The sequence below is a fragment of the Lissotriton helveticus genome, chromosome 5_1, assembly GCF_964261635.1.
Source record: "Lissotriton helveticus chromosome 5_1, aLisHel1.1, whole genome shotgun sequence".
Lineage (NCBI taxonomy): Eukaryota > Metazoa > Chordata > Amphibia > Caudata > Salamandridae > Lissotriton > Lissotriton helveticus.
Genome location: NC_136065.1, coordinates 1,488,061,642 through 1,488,088,061, shown reverse-complemented (window position 1 = coordinate 1,488,088,061; position 26,420 = coordinate 1,488,061,642). Strand labels below are relative to the sequence as shown.

At 42.4% G+C, this 26,420-nt stretch overlaps 1 protein-coding gene across 1 annotated transcript in view; it reads left to right on the top strand.

The window, feature by feature from the left end:
- The window catches only part of LOC144753662 (calcium/calmodulin-dependent protein kinase type 1G-like), a 338,654-nt gene that overhangs the window by 113,124 nt on the left and 199,110 nt on the right, over window positions 1-26,420 (top strand). Inside the window, exon 2 of the mRNA XM_078641277.1 lies at window positions 13,258-13,375. Within this exon, the coding sequence (XP_078497403.1) occupies window positions 13,284-13,375 (92 nt within the window). The 5' untranslated portion in view covers window positions 13,258-13,283. The remainder of the gene's footprint in view (window positions 1-13,257; window positions 13,376-26,420) is intronic.

The window sequence follows — 26,420 nt, the reverse complement described above, 5'->3', positions numbered from 1 at the left end:
TGCAATAAATGGGGATAAGCATTGGGCTTCTGAGGGGTAAACTTTACTATTCACGCTCAAATTTGTGGAACAGTAGGGAAAGCGTTGAACTTCGGAGGGGTAAGATTTGCTATTCCCACTCCAGTCTGTGCAACAGTAGAGAAAGCATTGGACATCAGAGAGGTTAGATTTACTATTCCCACTACAGTCTAAGCGACAATAGGTGAACCATAGGTCAACAGCTTCACTTCAAGCACATTACAAATTTGAATAACCCTATTAATTTAGAAAAAATGAAAAAAACTCGAAATATAAACATTATTACTTAACATAAAATATATATAAGCATTAAAAGAAGCAATTATCCAATTACAAAATTCATAAACAGTGTAATAATTAATATTCAATTAAAAAATAATTCTTATTTAATTACTACTTAATTACCTTTCCACCCTATACTGCTACAAGTATATTAACCCACATGTAAAATGTAATGAAAATGAAAAAGCATAATACAATTTACATAATGTATAAACAATTACATAATTAAATAGCAACAGTTAATTGTTTGGTATTACTCAATTAATTCCCCACCAAATACCCCTGTAAAACAAGCAGCCCACATCTAAATTAAAACTAAATTTACATAATAAATAATCAATTAAATACTTATAAATGAATTGTTAATAAAAAATTACATAATTACATTCCCACCCTATACCCCTTTAACCCCTTCAGCGCTCATGACGAGTTCAGGTCGTCATGAGCTACGGCGCTCCGGTGCTCATGACGAGCTGAGCTCGTCATGACCGCGCCCGTTCCGTGGAACGCTCGCATGCTGGGCTGATTCCCCTGCAGTGCTGAGCGTTCCATTGGAACGGGTGTGGCCATGACAAGCTCAGCTAGTCATGAGCACCGGAGCGCCGTAGCTCATGACGAGCTGACCTCGTCATGAGCATGGGGGCGCTGTGCGCGCCCCCCGCCCCCCAGCACAGCGGGGGAAACAGCCCCGCATGGAAGGGGTTAAGCATTGCAACTTGCATCTAAAATAAAAGTATGATAAATCAGTATCACATGTTATACATAATAAATATCAATCACATACTTACTTAAAAAGTATTAATTAATGAATAATTATTTACTACTTAATTAACTTCCCACCCTATCCCGCTACAAACCCAACAACCGGCTACAACACTATGAATCACAATTAACAATTAAATAAAAAATTCAAAATCCCTTATAATTACAAGCTATAGTTTGAAAAAAATAATAATAATTATACAAACAATACTAACACATAAAATTAATATGTAAACTAAAACACATTACATTAATTCAAAAACTATATTATTTACAACTGTATTATTGAAAACAATATTTTTAACGATATTCTTAACAACAATATTACTTACCTGAAAGCACAATATTCATGGCAAGGATATTTCTACTTTACAACATTTTTGGATCACAATTTGTCCGTCTCAACATTTTGTTCAAATACCGATGGAAGAGAGGGAGGCCCTTTCCCTGCGGGACATCAAGGTGGTTTCCATTTGTGAGTGGCAATTTTTCTGAACAACAGTTTAGTGTTTAATGGATTCAATTTGAGAATATTAGAGGCTATCCTTTGACCTACACTGATTATGGTATCAATTAACTCTTCATGAAGTGTAAGGAGAAGCTTGAAGAGCTGATAGTTTAAACAAGTATTGGGTATCATCAGAGTAGATGTAAAACTTTACTTCCTTAGCCTACTGTATCAATTAGTAATATGTACAATTTAAAAAATAGAGGGGAAAGCGCAGAATCCCCTGGCACTCCACATTTAACTTGACCTGGCACCGACTTGAAAAGTGACAGAAAAAAATTTGGTGTGATCTATCGAAAAAGAGTGGGTCCATCTTAGAGCAAGAATATTGAGACCAACATTCTTCATTCTAGAAAGCATCAGAGCCACTTCTAAGCCATGGTTAGTCAGCTTGAATTCAATACCATTTCTGCGTTGTGACCAGATCTGAAGCCTACCTGATGGAAATGTCAAATATTTCTCATCTCTAAAAAGGCGTATTACTGTGTAAATGCCACTTTTCCTAAATATATTCTAAGATAAGATAACAGGGATATTGGAGAGATGTTTTAGGGGCCTTTTCTGGAAGGACAACTTTTTATAAAAGAGGTTTGACTGCTTCTGCCTCCCACTCTAACTGGACAATACCTTGATTTAGGAAATGATTAAACAGAATTACTATATTTAAGATGAGGAGTGGATCCGGCTGTTTTATTATGGAAGCTTGGTAGCTATGCAACAGTGAGTATGAATGTCTTGTAGGGGAGAGATTAATAACTGCTTGCACAGCTGAGATCTTTGCAAAGCGGATGAGTTTTTTTTGTTTTGCCCTAATACAAAGGAAAGCGAAGCAGTGGTATTAAGGGAGGCTTTTTCATCAATCTGGTATTGAATGTAATTCATCTTGATGGCAAATAACTCTGACAGTTTGATAAACCGAGATTGTAAATACCTAAAATGGCTATTGTTTGTTGGGAGGGGTGCCAACTTTACAGTAACCGTGAAGATCTCTTTTGATGTGCTGGATGCTAGCATAATGCAGACGGAGAATTAAAAAAAATGTGTTTGAAGCTATTGCCATGATATGAAGGTGTTTTGCGTCATCATTGTAATTTGTAAAGAGGATCACTGGTGACTAAGGGCTTCATTATGAAGGCAGTTGGACTTTCGTCCGACCGCCATACTTTTGTAAATTGGACCGCTCAACTGGTAGTCGACAGCCACCACGGCGGTTGCAATGTCTATATGTTGTACTGCGGTGGGTGCTGCGGGCTGTGGCACACGCCGCAGTACAAAAAATAGAGACCATGTGATGCCTGCCACATTGTTGCGGTGCCCCCCGAAGCTAAGGGCCAGGAGGAAGGGGGTCCCGCTACGGATCCCCAATGTCCCTTTCCATCCTTTTCATGGTGGGTAACGCGCCATGAAACAGCGGGTGGGGAGGGACATCATAATCCCTACAGCAGTGCCTGGCAGACACTGCCACCATTTTAGGGATTGAAGTTCTGACAGTCAGATTCGTGGTGGTCGGTCTCTCCGACTGCCACCCATCTGCCCACCCTCCTAATGTGGAGGAAGGGACACCTTCCTACACATAAACCATCCCCTACACGCAGACAACCTTGCACTCTGGTGCAAGGGTGCCTGCGTTGGCGCTAACTTGCTAAACTTAGCCCCATCGCAGGGAGGAAATGCAAGGCTGCACCACATTCTTGTAAATATGGTGCAGCCTCGTGTTTCAGAAGTGGAGGAGAGAGGCGTTAAGCCAGGAAGGCTAACGCCTCTCTTTTCCACTTGCTTGTACATATCCTCCGTTTTTGTGTGTATAGATAGCATTTAGGAGACAAATCTTTGTATGCTGCAAACAGTGCAATGAGATTAAGTGTTCTTTTCAGTAGTAGAATAGTTCCTCATGCAGTTCAATAGGAACACTGGAGGTAGTTTCTTATAAACTGATTGCACAGTTCAAATGAAGCATTTCTCTTAATTCCCTGAGCAACCAGTGCTTAATTTGAGTTGGTGGTTTCAGGCACCAGCACTTAATCATCAACACCGGTGCTTTTCATGAGCACCAGTTAAAGACACATTCAGTTATGGTAGACACAGGGAGATTAAGGGCCTGATTATTATGTCGGTCGGAGTTGCCTCAGACTGACATCTCTGCGCTTTCGGAAGCAACCAAGCTCGGGTCAGCTGTCCAAAACTGTATTTGTGATGATACCACACATGATGCGGTCGCAAACTCCCTTTTCCCTACTGGAGCTTGTGCGGTGGTCGGAAACCGGCCACAGAGCAAGCTCTCATAGAGAAATGGGAGTTACTGTAAATCCCTGCACCGTGTGGCAGGTACTGTTACCTACCTGCCACACGGTGTAGGGATTTCCCGGCCCACAATTGTAGTCTGCGGAGGGAAGGTGAGCCTGCTGGGGGGCCCCCAAAGTCACTTTCTGACAGGCTTTCCATGTCGGAAAGCCCGGCATGGAAAGCCTGTCGGAAACCAACATCATAAGTCCGACGGTAGAAACACCATCCTTAAGGGATTATGTGGTGGTTCTGACTGGTCGACGGGCTCACTGAGTCCGTTGGAAGACAGTTGGATTGACCATCTGGTTTGAACTCCAACCATCATCATTGTAATATGGCGGTCAGACTTCAAACCAAGGATGTTGGTCTGTAAGCCTATTTATTCTGTTATAGACTGGACAGACGTTAACAGGAGAAATCGACTGGTGAAACCTGCCTGCTGACTAGAGACCTGGCACGTATTTTTTTTTACAAATTAATTACTGTACACAACTCAACAGTTACTCAAGTTCACTTGGCCAGATATACTTATCTGTGCTTTGAATGGGTCTTTTTTTAAATATCGACAAGTGCACCTCTTCTCGAGACCTTCTAAACATGATGGATCTTAACAAAGCGCTGTCTTTGGCGTCCCTCAGACAAATTATTGCAAAAAAAGCCCATAGTCATGAACAATACATTTTTAGCACCAAAAAGCTTAGTTCGAGTGTCGTTGTGGTTATTCAGAGAAGTTATGGTTGTGACTGCTCTAAATGTGGAAGAGGTGAGGTGTCTGCCTTCTCAGGATTGCACACAGCCTCATTTCTTCTCTTTCGGTGAGTCACTCTTCCCTCTGCGGAGAGAGACAAGTTGCCTCCTCCGCAGCCAATGTGATTCAGGCGGGAAGTGCTTTGAATTGAAAGATTGACCTGGGAGGCATCTTCAAGGCTAGCTTTGAAAGTGCTGCTGTTCACGTCTTTTAATCTAACCTCCTTGCTTTGTGGTGCTTCTTTGTAAAGAAAAACCAATGACGCTGTCAAGAGACTATATTGAACCAGTTCAGACTTTAATATAAGGCAAAAGTAGGCAGGTTTTCCTTTTCCCACCCACTGCTGTCCGCGAGAGATCTCTCGGAGTCTGTTTCCTGATCTTTGCGTGGGATGAACTAGCAACTTCTCTTTTCAATGCCTGGGAGACAAAGAACCCTTAAGGCATAGCGACTTAGAGAACTCACACAAAATGCTTTAATGAAAGTGGAATGCATCAAAAATGGAATTCGCATTAGAGCAAACACCTGTGAAAAATGAATTTGGGAATTCACTTTGAACAAAAGGGAGACAAAGCTGCATTCCATGAAGGGTTTCTCTCGTCTTTTGTCTGATAAAAAGTCCTTACCGAATCCCAGATACTTAGACCATACGTGATACATGTATCGCGCAAGAATAGCTTGCCAACTATCATAATCACAGAAAGAATAGCACCAGCTCCTATCTGAGATTTAAAGGATATACATGATGGAGATATTATATTATTTTAACATATTACATTAACAGCAGATAACTTCTGCCAAATTGGATGGATATAGTTTTATGTATAGTCCTTTCATGTACAAGACGAGAAACTTAACCTCAAATTTAAGACATCCATTACTTTTGTTCTATCAAGGACCTTGGCCTCCGATTCCCTCTTCACTATTGTTGTGTGTTCTTCGCCTCCCAGACAATGTTGTGAGTTTCTTTCATTCTTGGCACTCTGTACCATGGAGTAAAGGTTGGGGATATTCATACATTAAATTGAACACTATAATTCGCACAACCATCATGTCACTACTCCACAAGGTAATGTATCACATTGGAAGTTAAAATGATGACCTGGGTTCAAAGGTCACCAAAATGTCAAGTAGGGGCCATATTCTGGTATCTACTAATAGAAGTCGTGTATGCCAACATGATGGATGTGGATAAATAACTATGCCTAATGATAGTGAAACTGATAAATATATAGAATACCATGTAGGTATGCAACTCCACTTGTTTTGCTTGGATGCTCTCTTTTTCAGAAAACATTGCTGAACTCCGTGAAAAGATCACAAGGAATTACCTGTGGGGCACATCTGAGTGGTCATAGAATTAGCAGCACTGATTTAAAGCATATCTCCCTACTCCAAGGGAGATCAACAAAACAAGTGGCTTTAAATACCTCCGTTCATTCTGCCCCCATAGATGACGTGCCCCTCTTTCTGCCTTCACTAACGCAATGCATGTGCCTTCATCCTGCCGCCATGCTCCATGTGCCCCCTCTGTTTCCACCTCCAAGCCAATCTCTGACCTGCATTCTTGCCCTCACTGCTCATCTTTCCCCGTCTCCTGGTCCATATGTTGTGATCCTTCATTACTTTGCCCATTTCAAAGATGCAACTTCTATTTAATGAAGGCACAGGAGGTGCTCGGATGGAAGTGGCTCTTTAACTGCTACATGAGACACTCCAGGATTGCAGTGACCACAGAGCAGCGGGTTTGGACCGCTACTTTTCAACCTGGAGGTCTTGTTGGAAACCCTTTATTCAATTCCTCAACCAGGGCAGGACTGGGAACCCAAGGCATCCCTGGCAATTTTCTCAGACCAGCCCCGGGAAGCATTGCCTGGGCCTGGGAGGCTAGAAACGCTTGCTTGCTGCTTTTGTTACTTGGGGATGATGTTGCAGCATCGCTGCAAAACCTGACCCCCACCTCCGCAAAACTCCCCATCCCCCCCCCTTCCAGCCTCCTGGGGAAGCACCTGATTCCCGCTCTGGCCAGTGTGGCCCTGTCCTCAACTATTCTTTTGCTTAGGTTAACCTTATTCAATGATCTAATGATACAATGCACAAATGAAAAGGGTAGAAGTCAGCTCTAGTGTGTAGTGAAAAGGATAATCTGCACAATCTTCTCTGGATGCTTATGTTATGGACTTCATCCCCAAAACAAGGTCCATCCAGATGTTTTAGTCTGGAAATTGTCATAGTTGAACACCGACATTTTGTTTTCAGTGGTCCCAAGCAAAAGCTCAGACTATTTTAAAGGCCGATTACTTTAAAATGAGAACCAGTGATGTAATCAGGGCAGGAGTCAGGGGTACACGCAGGAGGACGGCGTCCACCTACTTTTTTCACAGGGTGGGCGCCATCCACCCTGCCAAGAAGTTGGGCCCCACTGGAAAAGATGCTGAATTTGTCCCGGTGTAATTTCCAAACACCGGGACACTTTCAGCAGCTCATACACGTTGTTATCTGCTTTCAGTCGCAACAACGTGCAGGAGGGGATGGGTCTCTCTTACTTCTGACTCCTGATGGGCCCAAATTTGAGAGGTCATCAGGCCTCCTTTTGTTTGTGTCTCCTGACTGGCAGCAGCCAGGAGCCTCACACCTAGAAGCAAATGCAGCAGTGAGGGAAACAAAGGCTCACACCTTGTTAGCACTTCACAGATACTTGAGAGGCAGCTTTTCACTTTGTTCAAGCTCTGTTTAGGAGATATTTATCCACTGTAAGAATGTCAGATGTGTTGGTCTTTCCCAGTATTTACACAAAATAAATAGCATTTACATAACTCTTACTACCCCTGAGGAGGATTTGTAATAATTTAAATATCACTATTTTTTCTTTCAATTCACTATGGGTAGAGGAAGCTTTACGCTGAAAAAAGGCAACATTGGTTTATGTGAAGCTTACAAAAGTGTGAATCTTCTGCCTAAATCAGGAGGGTTTGCAAGTATACTCAAAATGTGCTCAAATGTACTCATGATAGACCTGCTACACATATATGTGAGGGCTTAAGATCTTATGCCACTTCCTGTGATATCACACATTGTGATGTCACACAATGTGATATCACTCGCCGCGATGTCACACACAGTGATGTCACATGCTGTGATGCCACTCACATACTGATTAATTAGGTTAGTCCCCCCACTTCTTTTTTCAGGACTTGTGCCCTGGACGTAATGCAAGTATTTTGGGCCTGATGCACAAAGTGTTTTAATGGGTACAAACCCTCATATTTGATAAATTACTTTTTGTAATCACTAAACCTTGGAAAAGTTTTTCTGAATCATTATTTGAGTTAGTAAACATTTAGTTATTGCTATTTAGAAGGGTCAAGTTTAGGGCGTCACTTCCAAATACCGATTCTTTATAGTATGTACTGTTTTGTGACCAAAATCCGGTCGCACAGTATTAACATTTTACCACCAATTCAAATTTGATCGAATGCCATTCGCAAACAAGATGGGGTGCCCCAGGAAGCCCCTTCGTTTGAGAATGTTAATAAAAAAGATTTTTAGAAGTAGGCAATGGTCCATGGTACTGCCTACTCCTAAAAAAGGTTTGTTTAACTTTTCATTTTTTTAAACACATCCTGTTTAACTTTTAGGAAAACAGGCTGCATTTGAAAAATGCTTTATTTAAAATTAGTCAAAGACATGCTAGTCTGCTGACCCCATCCGGCCATCATGTCCGTGGCTCTAGCTAGCTATTGTGGTTTGCAATTTGCGACCTGCCTAAAGCACATTCTTGAGGAAGCTCGAATTGTGAACCAATATGATTCAGAATTGTGTGAACCAAATTTATTAGTAAATAGGTCAGTTCACAAAATTCCTTTCCGTTCACAGAAAGTCAGTGCTTATTTTGTAACCACTTTTTGAGAATGGACAATTCGTACATCAGGCTTTGAGTCTTTTGTTTATTCCCTGGCACGGTACCATACATACTTCTGTGAAGCAATTCCTTTGAGAAAGCTCAAATTTTGTACAAAGCACATGAAATATTTGTGCGCTTTCCTAGGGGCCACCAATCTAAATGTCTTTCTGCTTGAGGATTTTTTAGTGTATGTGTTGCGTGGAGCCTGTGAAGATGTGAGGTTCACTTTCACAAATTTATGCAAGAATTATTTAAAACATTTCCAAATCTCGAAACATTATTGAAAGATTTTTGAGAGATTCTGATTATTAATTTGAGGGAAGGTTTCCGCCCAGTTAGTAATCTAGTATGTTGCTAGGACAAACATAGTTGTAATTAGAAAAAATGATTTTATGCCCTGGTTATATGGCACAAAGCTGTAACCTTTTACCCGGATAAATGGATGCTATGTATTTAAGTAGCATAAAACCAGCATTACAGTCAAGGATCCTTCCAGTACAATACCTATGATTGACATCACGCACACACTTTTGCACTATTTATTTTACATTCTCTTCACATTCTATTGTCTTATCATTGCTGATTACTAAGCATGAGTGAAATGTAAATAATGGCAGTTTAATATGTGTAATTTAGGACATTTTGTGATACCTATGTCAAACATAATTTTCAAATTTATGGCATTATGCGACACATAATTACGGCACCATCCGCAGCAAATTTACATCGCTTGAGCACAAGAAAAGCATGAACAAGCAGTGCGCGAGTACCTGCTGTTCACGGCAATTGTGCTTTTCGTACCATCTTTTAAAGCGAAATGTGTAACTGAGTGTGTCAAAAATTGATGCAGAGACAACTTGCAGGCTAAAATATAGTACTAAAGGAAGGATGTTGCATAATTTTTCAAGAATGTGTGTTATTATGCAAAAGCAAATTATGCGAATTGATTACACTTTCAACAAGGAACTCTCACAAAAACCCTATTTGACTATTTTACATGCAATCTAGTACACACTATTCCTGTCGTTCACTTGAAATGCTCTGGTGTGCCATTAAGAAGCCAATGGTAATCCACTAAGAATCACAAAATATACTCAAAGGAAAAAAGCTTAGGTGGCAAGTGATTCTTATAATTGTGTGCCAAATGTCCAAGATCTCATTACCACTCTGCAACAGTAATTCTTCTTCTGATTACACAACTCAAGTCTCTATAGACACATCAAAGTTGCTTACGGAATGTGGTATTTTTCATCTCTTTGAAACAGATCAGAGTACATTAAAGTTAAAGATTATTCAACTATAAGTGATTCACGTTTGTATCCCTCTTCGCATTCAAAGAAAGTGAATGAACTGTAGGACCCTGGATCCTCATTTCCACAGGCTAGCGTTTTAGCAATTAGAAAAACATTGATTTTAATAAAGAAATGGGCAATCTAAGCTTCAAAGAAAAACTTGTACATTAATTATTCATGATCAGGCTGAAAAAAACTTTCTGCTTTGCATTGAAGTCACAGTGCATTTTTAAGTGGCTCAGATGTTAAAAAGCTATAGAAGGAAAAGGATTTTGGGATGTGATGAGGGTTTGTGGGACACAGCTGTGCAGGCTAAACCCCAGCACACCTGTCATGTTCCCATTGACACAGCTAGTTATTATTTCATATTAAATCTGAGAAGAAGTCATCTTCAAACTTCCACTCAAGCGAAAAATTACATTTTCCCACCATGCAGTGTGAAAGTCAGGTTCAGGCGAGATAGCAAGAGGGAGAGAGAGAGTTACGAGCCCAGAATCCTCATGAAAGGCTCTAGTGCTTCTGGCTTTAGGAAACAGGATGGATTCATATTACCTGCTCATCCCCAGGGACACACGAAGAAATGACTTACATGGAAAATGTAAATATATGTAAATGTCTAAAAATACACAGCACTTTAGAAATAAGTTCGTAGTTTCAAGGCACCCTCAATGTACAGCCCAAAGTGCTCAAAAACAAAGCAAAAAATAAAGAGGGAAGTGGGATTAGACCACAAGACTCGGGTGTCAAAGCTTATATCTTAACCACTTGAACACCCTCTTCGCACACCTATAAAATCAGAAAAATATCATTCCAGTTCCCACCACAGACCCAATCGAACCAAAAGAATAGGAGCTGCAGTCAACTCATGACATTAAACATGCAAATGTTCCGCCTCCAGACTGTTCGCACCCTTTTAGAAGTTTTTATCTTCTCATGTTTCTCCACTAGTAAGGATCGTCACCAGGCACGCAACGCCCATTGGGCTCAAAGGGCTACAGCCTCCCCCGCCCCCCGTTGTGTGTGTCAGCCCGGTGGTCGTCACCTACAGACTGGAAACCCTTCAGAGTAAGGCTGTGTAACAGTGCAATCCCAGGAAGGACCAGACACTTCCTAATTATGAGTAATCCATACTTGCTTTTTATGAGGGAGGCCCCAGTCAAAGTCCACAAAGCACTGATTAGGGCTCCACACTAAGTCAATCTTTATTGACCAAACTACTGCAAAGGCCAATCTGTTGCACGCTGTAGTGCACAGATCAGCACTTTGTGGCAGACACTGTGGTAGGGATGGGCTCATGATCCAAGCAGCTGCCAGAATCCTTGCAGCAGTGGCGGCTCCTTCGCTAAGGCGGAGGAGCGTCGCCTAATTGCTCTGTGAGCAGTAGTTAAAGAAAAAGAAAACTAAAATGATATTAACGCTAGTTGTTATGATTTTAGTTAACCTTTACTGGTGTGCTGCAGGCTGGACTGCCAGAGCAGGGCGGGGAAAGAGTGGTTTGGCCACTCCAAGGTGCGCAATGACGCTTCAACCGGTCCTTTTGGGCCGGCCAAACCGTCATCGCACTTTGCATGTTCTGCACCCAGGCTATAATGCAGTGCAGAACATGCTCCAGGCTGAGGCTCCCATTCCCTGTCTGAGCGCCGCTCCACAGTGCTCAGACTAATCACAGTGCTGCATTGCAACGTTGTGATTGGCTAGGGGAGTCAGGAGACTGGGTGCTTCCTGTTCCTGCTTCCGGGAGCATGAAGTGGCAGCAAGCTGAGGTAAATGTTTTAGTTTTTTTCATTTACAACCCTGCCCATCCCCCCGCCCTGCCACCCCCGGTAAATAGCGGTCGCCACAACTCTGCAGCCCAATTTAGGGATTAAAATAAATAGTCCCTCCAAGTTGTAGACACTTAAAGTCCCAAAAGGCAGCTTCTGAGCACTTCCAATGTCGTCCTAGGATCTTACCCACTGAGAGAGTTGGCAAGCATAACCCAAAGTACTGCATTACTAACCAGTGCGCTGAACAAGGAGGGTCTAGCAATGAATCTATTTTGAAGGTTTCTCCTTCTTATTCTTATATGGTAACCACCAAAGGTCCAGTCATTCATTGGGCAACAGACCCATGCTAATCTTTAAAATCCCAAGCCTGTGATTGCATTACCTACAAAGGAAGAAGATATAGCATGCACGAAATCCCCAAATGATATCTGATTTATTTTTTTAGCCAAGACAGAGGTAGTGTTGGAAGTCGGTAAAGGTTAAATTCATCTTACCCGGAGAAAACTGTTTTTTATTTAGTATTGTGGATATTGTTTCTACATGTACAGATTCCTAGAAGACTGCCATCATTATCTAACATTGCCAGGATGGCTCAACAAGTAAAGCACTCACTGCAAACATTTTGTTTGCCCAGCAGGGTCAATTCAGCTGTTACTCCTTTTGGTGATGATAAACCGAGGTCCATTAAATTACATAGTAATAACACCTGCCTTTGCAGGACTGCCATGTAAACATTTTGGGCCAGATGTAGGAAGCCTAATACCGGTCGGTAATGGCCGAAATTACCGAATTTCGACCGTTACCGACTGGTATTAGGCTTTTCAGATGTAGCAGGCCACATTTCAGGATTCCGTAATTTACCGAATCGGCAATATAAGAAATCGGTAAATTACCGAATTCTTAAAATACCGATTCGGTAAATTACCGAATCTGTAATGTAGGGAGCACTCAAGTGAGTGCTTCTTACATTTAAGGATTCGTTATTTACCACCAACTATTAGTTGGTGGTAAATAACAAATTCCTTTTAAAAAGCAATTTTTTGCTTTTTATTCAGTGCCATGTGGCAGACATACATGCCCTTAGGGCATGTATGTCTGCCACATGTACACCCATGCACTATTCAGGGGTGCTAAGGATGTCAATGGGACACCCTGCCACCCTTGAACGGGTTCCCCCTATTTCTGTTTCGGTATTTACTGATTCGGTATTTACCGAATCGGTATTTACCGAATCGGTAATTCCCATTCATTCCTATGGCCCTCCAGGACCATAGGAATGAATGGGAATTACTGAATCGGTATATACCGATTCGGTAAATACCGATTCTTAATTACCGAATCTTACCTATTCGGTAATTTTTACCGAAAAATTATCTACATCCCATTTACCCATTCTTAAATACCGAATCGGTAAAATTCGGTATTTAAGAATAGGTAAATTAAGATTACCTGCATCTGGACCCAAATAATTTCTAGTCTTAGCATACGAGTAATTTGTGAAATCTTTGCGCTCTAGAAATTCACTTTAGAGGATAGACAGTGAGGACATGGTCCATTATTACGGCGGCTCTATTCAGCGGCCTCAGGGTAGCACTTACTCTGATAAGATTTGTTACACTAATCATTACTAGTTTTCTGCGGGTGGCTCACAGCAAAGAGTTTGTTCATGTTTCTTTGTTTTGTTTCATTGGTAGAATTTCCAAAATCAACTCTGGAGAAAATGGGCCGTAAGGAAGAGGAAGATGGAAGTGCCTGGAAGAAGCAAACAAACAACATACGGGACACATTCATCTTTATGGAGGTGCTGGGATCGTAAGTACACAAGTCACAGATCGGAGGTGGTTGGTCACGCAGTGGTGAATTGAAGCATATCATTAAGCCTTTTCTGATGGTAGTGCTGTGCAAAAGCCACTGTAATTTGAGTGCCTTATGTACTAAATCTTTGTGCTATTATGATATAACAACACATTCCTGCCAAATACCATGCATCAGGCGTTACACTTACGCATTTCAGTGTGGTAATCCACATTTCCGTACAGACAGGGCCGTTTCTACCATTAGGCAGGACTAGGCGGCTGCCTAGGGCGGCAAAAGGGGGAGGGCGGCAAAAACACGAATTTGGGAATCCCCAGTACATTCAACAAGTGGAGTTAATCTACAGTTCAAGAAAAAAACGCGCAATCTTGTCACCATTACTTTTTTAATTAACTGAGATACCCTGGCAACTGAATACCGTCACAGATTAAACATGACCCCGTCACCTATGTGTTCCTGCAGGCATTAACGTTTCCCTACTTCAGCATGCGCCGCTAATTGCTCTCAAGCCGGCAGATTGTACAACTGTTTTACTTGATACAGTCAGCTCATGGGTTTGCTTATAATGGAGAGTCAGGACTGCATGTTGAAATAAGAAGGACTAGATCGACAGCATCAAATCACCAACTACTCTATAATAAATGTGCACGGCTTAAAAAAACGTTTATCTTTAGATGAAATCCATTAAAGCAAGCTCTCAATCTAATTCATGATGGCAGTGTTAAAGGGGCAGCAATATCGTTCTGCAAAAGTACAGGTCTTAAAAACTGCTGTGAGGGACAAACAGCATACAATAATTTTAATATCTGTTTAATTCATAAGCAAGGGTGCTTTTTGAACATGCAGAACTTATGGACTATTTAGCACGTAATATACAGAAGTTCTTGTGAGCTGGAGATGGGCTGGACATAACTTTCAAACTAATTATTTAAAGTCTCCTTCCACCTGACCTTTCCCTGTCACCTTCCGTGTATCAGGCCTCTGTGGTACTAACTCTGAGCTTTAATAGCCTGCCGAGTCAGGGGTACCTTCAGGCACCCCTGACTCGACTAGTAGCCAACCAATCCTGATGCACAAAGGACCTCCCAGTGGACTTGACTGTAACAGGAATTGCAAGCCCCTTTCGAATGAACACTACTAATGCCGCCCCAAGAATCTTGTTTACTTTCTATAGTTTCCAGCCATTGCAATTACCTTAGCCCCTCTGTAGCCAATAGGAAGCTGCTGAGGGGTGAAGAGTTGGACAAGAAATCAACCCAGTGATGCTATTGGGGTCACAGGGAGTGTGATGTTCTTCTGGTCTTTTATTGACTCTAGATAAGGTAGACGTGGCATTTTCTGTTGAAAATGCTTCCATAATTCACATTTAAAAAAATATATAATATCAATCTAAAAATGAAAACGAAAATAAACAACAGCGAGTATATTAAATGACCACGCCTGTGAAAGCATTTCTGACTTGGGCATCATTCTGAGTACAAATTTGCTTTTACAAGTTATTGCATTTGATAAATTCGTAAGTGTATGAAAAAAGTGAACACAAATCGCTTAAATACCAAACTGGGTCAATTATTCCCTTTTGTCTAGTAAAAGAGAAAAAACATGTCTTTGAAACCTTTCTCTTATAATCTCATTAAGGTAGACTGGAAGGCGTGTGTGGAAGTGACAATCTGTATTCTGATTCGATGTACCTTGGTGGTTGTTTAGGCCTCAAGGTGCAAGAACTAAAAGGAACATGTTTTCTGCACTGTCTTTATAAAGATAATTTCCTCAGGTAACAACTTTTCACTCCCCACAGTACTAATAATGCCTTAAAAAATATAGACATCCAACAAAGCAATTCTGCTTCCAGCAGAAACGTTACCCAGTTTTCAAGACTATATTTATTTCATCATAGCCAAGACATCATTAAAGAAAAAGTTTTGATTGAAATTTTTGAATTATTCTCAGCCGCTGGAAACAAATCTGAGTTTCAAACCAATTGATGAAATAGCCCAAAATGCCTATACAGATGGAGGCTGGACATATTCAAAATATACATTATCATGTGCTAATAGGAGCAGTCCAGTCTGAACTAATAGGTCAGATCCCACCTATATGAGAACACAAGTAACCCCGAACTGGTGTCGTCCTTAAAGGTCCTCCTTCCTCAGTGAGAAGCAGCTTAAGTCATACTGCAACCAGAGCACGAGTTCTAGTTCTGGGAATACCCATCATACTCAGAACATCTCACAGGGAAAAATAAAAAAGGCACGGGTGAGATCTTTCTATTAAATTCAGCCACTTATAACTAAATAGTGCATCATCCAAATTCATCCTTTTTTACACCCACTAAGCCACTCCAGCCATTTGCAATTCAGTCTTGGGTGAGAGGGGTCAGAAAATTAATGAGGATAGGCAATGCAGAGTCTGGTTGAGAGTCAGAGCACAAGCTGAGCCATTCATCAGCCTGTCCAGTTTTCAGTGTTTTATTTTTGTTGTGAATTTCAGTGGTATTTAATGTTTGATGTGTCTTTCTTCTAGCCTGGATGATGGGGGAGAGAGTGATGGTAGTAAAGGAGGGGTGGCATTTTTCAATTCTTGCCTAGGGCGGCAAAAGACCTAGAAACGGCCCGGCGTACAGAAATGCATTGTCAAACATAGGTATTGTGACTTGTGTTTCAGCTGTCACTGAAAACACAAAGTGTGGCAGCTACAAGCGTGCTGCGCCCCCAGTTTCGTGCACTGAGTGCGCTGTGCTCCCGCAGGCTTGGGGCTCGCACTGATAGGTAAGGAACTACCGGCAGCCTCACAACACACTCAACTGCATTAGTGCTTCAAACGTGTAATGATTTATTATTGTGATCATTCCCATACGGGGCGGCACTGACCGATAGCCTGGCGTCATGATCCAATGACTAGAATGCTGAGCCCAGTCAGGTCATGCTACATTGCGGTGCCGCTGGGGACGTCACATCCTGCTGCTGGAGCGGGGAGTTTTGAATAAGGTGCGCCTCATGGCTGCCCGTTTTGTTGGTGGCGCTGCAAATTGAATGATGGCGCCGTTCACAACGCTGCTGTGCTGCAGGCACCTCGACTCAGGCTGTCGCTGTGCCTGTAGCCCAGCTGTTAATTTACCCCCGCCAAACTTATTGCAGCCAGCTTGACCCTTTCTAAATAATAAAGCAATTACGGCCTCATTCAGACTTCAGCTACCGAGTTGCCAAGCTACTGGGGTGTTAAGGAGCTGTCATCGCTGACCCTGCAGCCTCGTGCCCAACTTAGACTTCATCTATCAAACGACATACTTTCATTGCCATATTACAGTGTTCCCCAAACTACTGTGCCACGGCGGTCGCAGTGGAGATTCGGTTGGCTTTTTCGCGGGACCCCCAGAGCAAAGGAGGTTTCAAGCTTTGCCTTATTTAGTTGGCGCTTTAGAGTCAGTGTTCCAAACACACTGGGACTTTTCTCCCAGGGCGCGCTTTCTTTTGCAGTTTTTTTTATTGTGTGAACATGAGCCGATGGTATTGAAGGGCTTTACTTTCATCAGTTATATTACAAGGACACATTCGTTTTTGTTGGGCATGTGGAAACTGATTTGCCAAGAATCACAGGATTTTGAGCCGGCTTCACCGAGACTCGAACCTGGCTCCCCTTGCCAAAGTCAGCAACAATTGATCATTTTTCCATGACCAGCACAACCATGTTCTGTATCGTGAATGCAGAAAAAAACCACCTCAGATTTGGTTTGCCTTCTTATGTAATGCCATACCGAATTCTAGCAGGTGAAGCCTCACATCCCTCCCGCAAGGCTTCTATGACAGTGTAGCTACTGTAGATTCAGCATCGAACACACCAATGTACCCATCCTCTGAATGAGGAGGGGCGGGACTGAGGGGTACTGAGAGGTAGACAGATTTTATAGCCATCAGTTTTCGGCAGGTGACCCATTAACTGCCATCTCTAAATGATGGCTTCCTGCTGTTTGGAGTCCTTCTCTAATTGCACAATAGGCAAGCAATCACCACTTCGTTCCACTGAGCTCCTCAAATGTCACTTCAGGTTACAAGGGCACTAGGTTAGTGCCTTTCCATTTCTGGTACTTTGCAGCAGTTAACATCTTTGAATTTCTCATTGCTCAGATGGGGGTCATTTCTGATATTTATATGTTTCCCTTGTCTTCATTGCTTGATTTTGCTCGAGAGAAAGTGTCACTCACAGTCGTTCAAATGTCACTCATAATTACACTAAATTATGAAAATGTCACACACAGCAATATGAAACCTTGGCAGCTATGACAACTACATATATCTGTGGGTATTGGGTCTCCTACCATCTGGCTTATCGCTAGGCCAGACTGAATACCTGGCTGGCTAAGTTCCTTACTGGTTTTCTTCATTTCTCCAACTTCAGATCTTCCTCTTCACCATCCTTACTGGCTGAGATGTCATCTATAACACAGAAATGGTTTATCTACTGTAGGAAGCTGGCTCTTTATATGACATACCAAAATGAGATATTTCGTTCAAAGAGTCCATTTATTCCCTTACGGGTGGACAGGGGCTTGATCTAGCAAACCCAAGGTGCTCTTCTAGGGGGTAGTGGGATTGAGCAGCCTTAGACTTATCAGAGAGGAGTGTTATATATCTGAAAAATCAACACACAGCCAATAAATTATGCACACGGCTCACTAAGGAGATCCACATCAATTTATAAAAAATAACGCCTATCTCTATATATGTTTAAGCAGCACAATCAATATGATCAGGTAAGTACAATTTGCAAGAGAAATACCTTACATTTAAAAAGTTGACACTGTAAATTTTTTAGAAGCTGCAATGTTATCCTATGGGACGAAAAACAAGTACAGCTTTCAGGTAGAGCACAGCGACTTACGAGACCAATATCCTCGACATAAGGTGAGAATGGGGCAAGGTCCTAGGGAACACCAGTAAGTCATAACTAGGCTGCTGGGCTTTTAGGTATGTTCAGGAAGATTGGCGCTCAGACTGATATGCGTTTCTGGGTTATGTGTGCTGTCGGTGTAAACGGTGCCGCCAGGTCGGGGGAACTACCCATTAACCCCCGTTGTTATTGTGAGTCAAGAACCCACAACGGTTTTTTCCAATCTATTGAGTCAATGCACTATTTTCCATACTCCCCTGATCCTATGTTTTGTATCCCCCTCAGCCCTGAAGAGTCACAAGCCCATGCATTGTGACGAAACACGTGTCGGCTGATTGTTTGATTCCATATGATTTTTTCCCATTAAATATCGCTCAAGAACACACTGGTGTCGACCTCAAAATACTTTACCAGTAAAGACTACCGCAACTCCTTTATATCCTCACGACATGTGCCCAGGACTATGGCCCTATAGCGGGAGGATGCACGGGTGCAATACATCAAAAACCCACTAACTACCTCCCATCTGAAGAAGCTAATGCTTTATAAAAGTATTTGCTGGCTGATGCATCAAAGTAAATACCGGGAGCAAATGGGCAGAATCTGCACTTTTGCTCCTGGTATTTTTGCATTTGGGTTGCATCATCCCAAATGCAAAAATCGCAATTTAAGGAATCTCTAAATTGAGATTCCTTAAATTGCGATTGCATTTAAGGAATCCCAAATTGAGATTCCTTAAATGCAATGCAGGAAAGTAAAAAAAATAGCGAATTCGCTAAGAGGGGGAGCAAATTACCATGAAGTTGGACTTCATGGTAATTTGCTAAAACTTTGAAAAAAACACTTTTTTGCATTTTTCAAAGCTTCATGTTGCGCACACACATGCCCTTAGGGCGACATAGCTGGAGATGAATTTTTTAGGCTAATCGAAGTCCTTGTTTGGCATTAAAATACCCCACCACCACCAATTTAAAAGGACGATCCCCACGAGCCTCTCTCTCCGCGAGCATGTTAATCAACACAAAAAGTCCTTTTAAATTACCCTTAGATGTAAAATTATTATCATAAAAATGTACCAGGTACAGCTTAAAAGTTTCTTTCCAGGAAAGACAAAAAGCCTGCGCCTGCGCCTGCCCCTGAAATAACTAAACAATCATGCCAGCAAATTCCACTTTGAACTAGGCAGACAAGCCCCGCTTAGCTCTTCCTGATATAGAAGGAATAGCGGGCAGTCTAAAATAAGAAATCCATCAAAAACAATATCCTTACACTCTCACGTTTCTTTCATAAAGACTATATCATAGGTCATGATAAAAAAATGCCATCCCTCCAGTACGATCTTTCAGGCTATACACTCTATATTCCAATTTAGGATTTTCAAACAGACATTATCTATATGACCTTTATCGTTGCCTAAACTTGAGCTTACCATAGTGGGGGGAAGCAATAGGGAACTGAGGGGCAAATGATAAACTGAAGTTAAATTAGCAGAATCCACCAGGCTGTTCCCGGTACAAGGTTCTCCCCATGGATAGTCATGCAGTAGAATATAATTTGTTAATACAGTAGGACTGGGATCACAAGAAACCCTGCCCACCTCCTCTATACCTGACACCAAGAGTGTGGGATTAAGTTGGGTGGGGATGGTGTTTGGGTAACAAGAACTGGGCTTGCAAGTGACCTGTCCGCCTCCTGGTAGACCGTGTAGGCGGACACCTCCCCAAACCGTCAGTTGATTTCTTCCAAGCCAACGAGTGGGGCAAATCTATTGGATAGGTGGAGTGATAGTGAAGGGGGGGCGAACAGTGCAGAGTCTCTGGAAAGAAAACTACCAGAGGTACCTGGGTGACTCACCAAGTGCTGAAAAAAGAAGCCAAGGGGGACTATCTTGATGAAACTATCTTTAACCATTCCCATTCTAGCTTTGTACAGTATTTCTTGCACTACCTTTGGCGAATGATAGTTTACCACAATAACATGTCAATTTTTCCACAAGCCCCTACCCCCAATGTCTCTCACGGTATACACCCGTTACGACGCAACTTTTACTCCGCACTACCATTACAACGCGGGCATTACAACGCATGACATTACAACGCATTGCGCTGGGGGGCGCTCTAGGATAAGAGGTAAGTTTAATTTACTATCCAACACCTTCCCTAGGGTCCACGGGGACTGGAGTTAGAATAGTAAATTATACTTACCACTATCCAGCACCCCAAAGCGCTATGCGTTGTAACGGTATTCGTTGTAAATACCGCGTTGTAATGGTATGCGGAGTAAAAGTATGCGTTGTAACGTCATACATCCTCTCTCACCCGCCTGGCCATCAAAATGTCTCTTCAAATGTCCCAGCTACCAGTAACGTTGTTATTCAACCAATGAATGGATGTATTCATTAGTCCTGTAGTAGTTTCCACATTAGTTTCTGTGAGTCTAGACATGTTAGTCAATACGACAACATATGGAGCCGATGCTGGTGGAACATCTATCACAGGAAGAATAGCCATGTCTGTAGGGAATGCTGCAGGACAAGCAGCAGGTAGAGATGATGGCAAAATTTCAAGTGGATGGGAAGCACCCTTGCTTTGGTCAGTGGAAGTAGAGGTAAAATCACAGGCTGAATACTGGGTGCTAGTGGAAATTGAGGACTGGGAATCCGTTGACTTTTCCATGTTGGATTAAATTTTGTCCAGTCGATCAAGAATGGGGCGTAACTTTGAGTAACTTGGAGTCCAAGAGATCACTTAGGCATTTGTTCAGAGCACCCCATGTATTCTCCATGGGCTCCACCAGCCCCCCAGATAAAACACCATCTGCAGATTTGTTTTGTGAGGGAAGATTGCTAATTTTGACAGAACTTTTACAGAACTTCTCGACTTAGTAGATTTAGCGATTTTCCTCCTCTTAGATCTAGGACCACTTTCCCCTTCGGAGACACAGGGCTGATCAACGCCATTAGTACTTGTTGAGCCAGGCACATGCTCCCTTCCAAGTGCAGCTCCCACGCTTGCTGGGCCTATACCCTCCCTATAAGGCTCCATCACAGTAGAGGTCAAAGTCCTTAGTTTCCTTAGGTGGACTTATTATCCCAACAGCACTCTGTGTTGGTAAAGGCTCGTTGCAACTCTGATCAATGTGAGGATGGTTGGCCTCTTCAGTCGTAAGAGAAAGGCAACGTTCAACCAGCCAGATCTCACTTGACACCATATCCATGGTTCGAGTTAAGTAATTATTGAGCACATGCGGGGAGGTGGTAACATGCTAGACATGCTTGGAGCCTGGTCATTTGTGTGGCTTTACTAAAAAGATAATGTAAGTTAGGCATAGATAGCTCAGACGCAAAGTTGGAGTGCACTGGATAGGCAGGCATTCTTTACATCAAAATAAAGCACACTGTTCTCAAAACATTTAGATAAATGAAAGCACAGTACATCAGACAGGGAATTCAGAATGGATATCCAGGTACTCTCCTGCAGTACTTAGGGGGGGGCCCAGCACAGCCCAACCTTATCCTGGCTTTGACGGACCAGACAGGCCCGCCGTTGGTCCGGGCACCCCCACCCACGTCCCACGCTGCGGGAGCCCCTGGGAGTCTTTGAGGGTACCTCCTGGCACAGGGGATGCTGGGGAGTGTAGTCCTGCACTACCCGGCTCCTGATCCCGGTCTCTGGCCTCCTCTCTGCTTGGGCCCCCAACGGAGTACAAACAAGCATCAACAGAGCTTCCCATTAAATCATGGTTTGAGGTCTACTGCTGGATCTATTACTGTATTGAGGCAGCAACCTCTGACGAGCAGCCTAAAGCTTGAAGATTCATCCTTTTGAGCACCAGATCTCCAACTGCAGGCGAGGCAAAGATGTCCTGCTCAGGTGTGGAGATAACAGACAGGAAGGCTCAAAGGAGAGTACTCCATGAGGGGTTACTGACAAATGGAAAAGAAGGAAAAAAACCAAGTCCACCAGAATTAACATTACACCACTAACACATCCTCGACTTTACTTAACTGGATCTTCTGTAGAATCCCTGGATTCAAATAATTGAAAGAAAAGCATAATGCATCCACTGACTAAACTCCTGGGTTGTAATTCAACTAAAAAACCTGGGCAGCTGAGTGTTTCCTTTTGCAGTAAAAGGGTACAAGCATGTACTATTTGGAGAAATACCCTGAGTGAAGAACTAGGCAGCCTTCAAATGGAAAGGTGTGACTGAATTGATCAAAATAATCTCCCTACCCAGAAGATAGACTGCAGAGAGATTGAGTAAACTACTCACTGCCCAAATGCAGGTCAGCAGAGCCTATCCTTCCCAGGTAATTCAATTAGGGTCTGAATATCTAATTGTCTGAACAAATCATTACCACCTGACAGAATAATTGTGCGGCAAAGTGCAACAGGGCCAGCAGTACAGCCTTCATTCCTTCCAACTGGAGGATCTTGAGAGCATTTAGAGCTCCCAGCTGCCCTGAACCTGTTTTTTCTCAAAGATTGCTCTGCCCCCTTTTTCACAGGCTTTCGTTGCAGGCACCTTCAGGGAGGGAGGAAGAACAATCATTTAACAGCTGTAACTAAAGCCATCATTGGAGCACCTGAGTAATCTGGGTTGGAAGAGGAACCAGGTGATTGTGCTCTTGAGATGACCGGGCCAGGTAATTTAAGAGATGAAAATTTTTTGATGTTGAAACTGGCGGAATACTCTTTTGAATCAAAACCCTCCGTCCTTTTGCTGCAGCCTTCACTAGAGTCAGGAGTTTCCTATCACCAGCAGACTTTTTAACCATCTCCATCAGCTGATGGCCAAAAAGCTGGGAACATGCTACAGAAGATGCGTAAGCATGTCCTTCAGAGGTTCATCTGCCTTTTAAGCTTCTGGTTGCAATAGACACTCCTGATGCAGCCGATGCAGATCCCAGAGCATCAAAAGAAATGTCTCAAAGGAACCTCACTTTTTGTTCCATAATGGACAATGCTTAAGAAAATCCACACCCTAATTAATCTAGTCCTTCAACAAGGAATGGATTGCATATTTTGAATACATGCTGCTCCTGAATGAGAGGTTTGGCTCTGCATATGCTCTCTTGACAGCTGCCTCAACCTTCATCTACCACCTTTGATGGGGTTGCATCCTAGAGATGCTCACTCCCTGAGAGGACAACCGCACCATAAATGTATCCACCTTCATCACAGGGGGAAACTGATCCGAGAACTTACACAGGGTGTAACATTTAGAGAGAAATCTCATCAATTTTCGTTTCTTAAAATCACTACTTTCATGAAGTAGGACCTTTCTAAATGCAGAATGAAGTTGTAGACTCTCAGGTTCCATTTTTTGTCTCCGAGGTTCCTAAAAAAAGAGATTATCACTTGCATGTTGTAGGAACTCCTCTTTCTAATTATCCTCTAATATGATGTCATCAGGCAGTGAGATCTTTCTTTGGGCCCTCTCTTGTTACAAAGACCACTTCTGCTTCATTCTGGGTCATTTGTTATATTGATTCCATGGTTATTTTATCACTAGAGTCAGGCTTAGTTTCTGCCTCAATAACTGGCTTCAAGTGGTGTCTCAGATGCAACCTTGCCCTCCATAATGACCTGAGACCAGCACAGGAATGGCAACTGGTCAAAGTTTGTGCTTCAAATAATCCTGACTGCAGGCCATGTTCCACTTGATGCTTTGCCTGCTAAGTAGGTATCTAATTCCGTAGCAACTCTTGTTTAACCTATGAGTAAAAAGCAACGCCACTGCGCAGCTCAACCAACAAACAATAAAGTGTGTGGTAGAAGGGAAGCTACTGCATTCCACATGACTGTTAAAGCACATTCAAGAATTCTGCCCCATCACTGGACCGCTGCTATTCAAATGAGTCTACATGGGTCACTACTACAGTCAGACTGGCCCACTCAATAGCACCTACATTAATTGGGTTAAGAGTCATATATAGACAGAACTGAGCTTGCTACAGCAAAACTAACCAAAATTACAAATAAAAAATAGCTGAATCATACTGCTTGTGACAGTAAACCAGTCACAAAGAAATGAAAATCACAGGGGTTGGTGCGGTTTGCTTCCTCAGTATACTCTCCAGACAGGGAGAGGAAGTTAGCCATATTGATGGTATTTTGTTTTAACTTAGAAAGGTAAACAATTTCTGTGTTGCAGATAACTTCTCACCCCGCAAGGAGTGGGAAGAGGATGACAAAAGAAAAGGTAGTTTATTTTACTCCATGGTGGTAGCCTTCTGCCACCACAAATTATTTTTCCTGCTTAGCAAGAGTACCCTTATCCTTCCCTCTTTTGGTCCACCCAACAAGCACCAAAAATATTGGCAAGTCACGGAGTTCACCATTTTTGCTAGGGTTTTATATTACAGCCACTCTGATTGTTTGACATTGCTTAAACTGAAAAGCTCTATGCGGTCTTGCATTGGGTGAGATGGTTGCAAAGTTGTAAAATAGAGTTGTGATTGGGGTACAGTGGACTGCTTACATCTCTGTGTCCTGCTTGCACTCTTGCTGCTGCTTTAATGATAGAACCCTACGAGTATTTAGTTCAGGGAGGAAGTGGGGTTTGTGGTGGCAGTAATTCCCTCAACTTCTGAAAGTTACTCTCTCAGGGCCCGATTCACGGAATTAACTTAAGACAAAATCCTAAACGTACTACTTTTGGTATTCCCAGAATGCGCTTACTACTTTTAGTATTCATAAAATGCACTTACTACTTTTGTTATTCATAGAATGGATTTACGACTACTAACTTTACGTCCGCACCCGGGCTGGCGATTACGGCCCAGAGGCGGAGCTTCCGGCCCGGAGGCGGGGATTGCGGCCGGTGGCAGAGATTTAGCCATGGCCAAAATCTCCACCTCTTGGCCGGAAGCTCCACCTCCGGGTCGGAATCTCCGGCCCAAATGCGGACATAAAGCCGTAAATCCATTCTGAGAATACCAAAAGTAGTAAGTGCATTCTGTGAATACCAAAAGTAGTAAGTGCATTCTGTGAATACCAAAAGTAGTAAGTTTAGGATTTTGTCTTCAGTTAGTTTTGTGAATCTGGCCCTCACTGAATGTTCTGCCAACCCCTTGCAAAGGCAACATCTCTGTTAGCACACAGGAACCAGTTGATTTATAGCTCGCTCCACTCACAATTGTTATTTGTATATTATTTTGTAGCTTACAATTCAACATCTCTTTTTATTGGTTGAATAAATTGTATACCACCTTACAGATGGAGTAATCTAAAAATACAAAGGGAATTACTTTAGCAGTACAATAGACTCTCAATGTGACATAATTGAAATATGCTCATCATTTCAGTTGGATATTAAAGGCAGGCACAGTTTTCTGTTGTGGGACAGATTCAATGGAATGGCTTTCCAAAATAAATCTCGGATTGTGATCGTTGTGAGAAGCATTTACCCATTTGTCCTATGACTACACCTCTGTCTAATAGAATCTGCCTGAACAGATGTCTATTGGGATTAGGAGCCTGTCAACAGTGGTTCCATTAAACCCTTGGTTCTTTGACATGTGAGGGCCAGCACTACTTCCTCATTCAGAATGGCACTCCAACGTAGCCAAAAAGGCACATCAGGAAACACTTTTGGACGCTTTATATTATTCTAATGAATGTGCAAAATGGCTTGTGAGAAAGTCATCCTTTTTGCCCTGATCCCTCCCCCTTTTGAAGCATTCTGGTGGCAACTGACTCTCAATGTTCCCTGGGCTCTACTAACCAGGTACAGGGCCAGTGCTCTGGTTAAAAATGTAAATGGGAATTAGGTAACATTATAGTTGATAAAGACAAACCTATGTGTAAGTCCCTAGTATATGCAAGAGTATGTAGGTTTAGCGGTTCAGCAGATTTAATGCACATAAGTGTGCACTGCTGTGTTGCATTCTGTCATGTGAACAGTCAGCCCTGCAATGCAAGCTGCTTTTAATATTGAAATATATGCAAATGTGACTTTGAATTTAAAGGTACTCCCAAGTATGTACACATAAGTCACCATTAGGTCCACCGCGGGTGCCCCCAGGGTAGGGTGTCATGCAAAAATAAGCATGGATATTTTAAAAGATGTTTTATATGCCCTGGTGAGGGAACAACTACCAATTTCGTTTTTCCACACTGTAGCATTTTAGCTCCATAGGCTAACATGG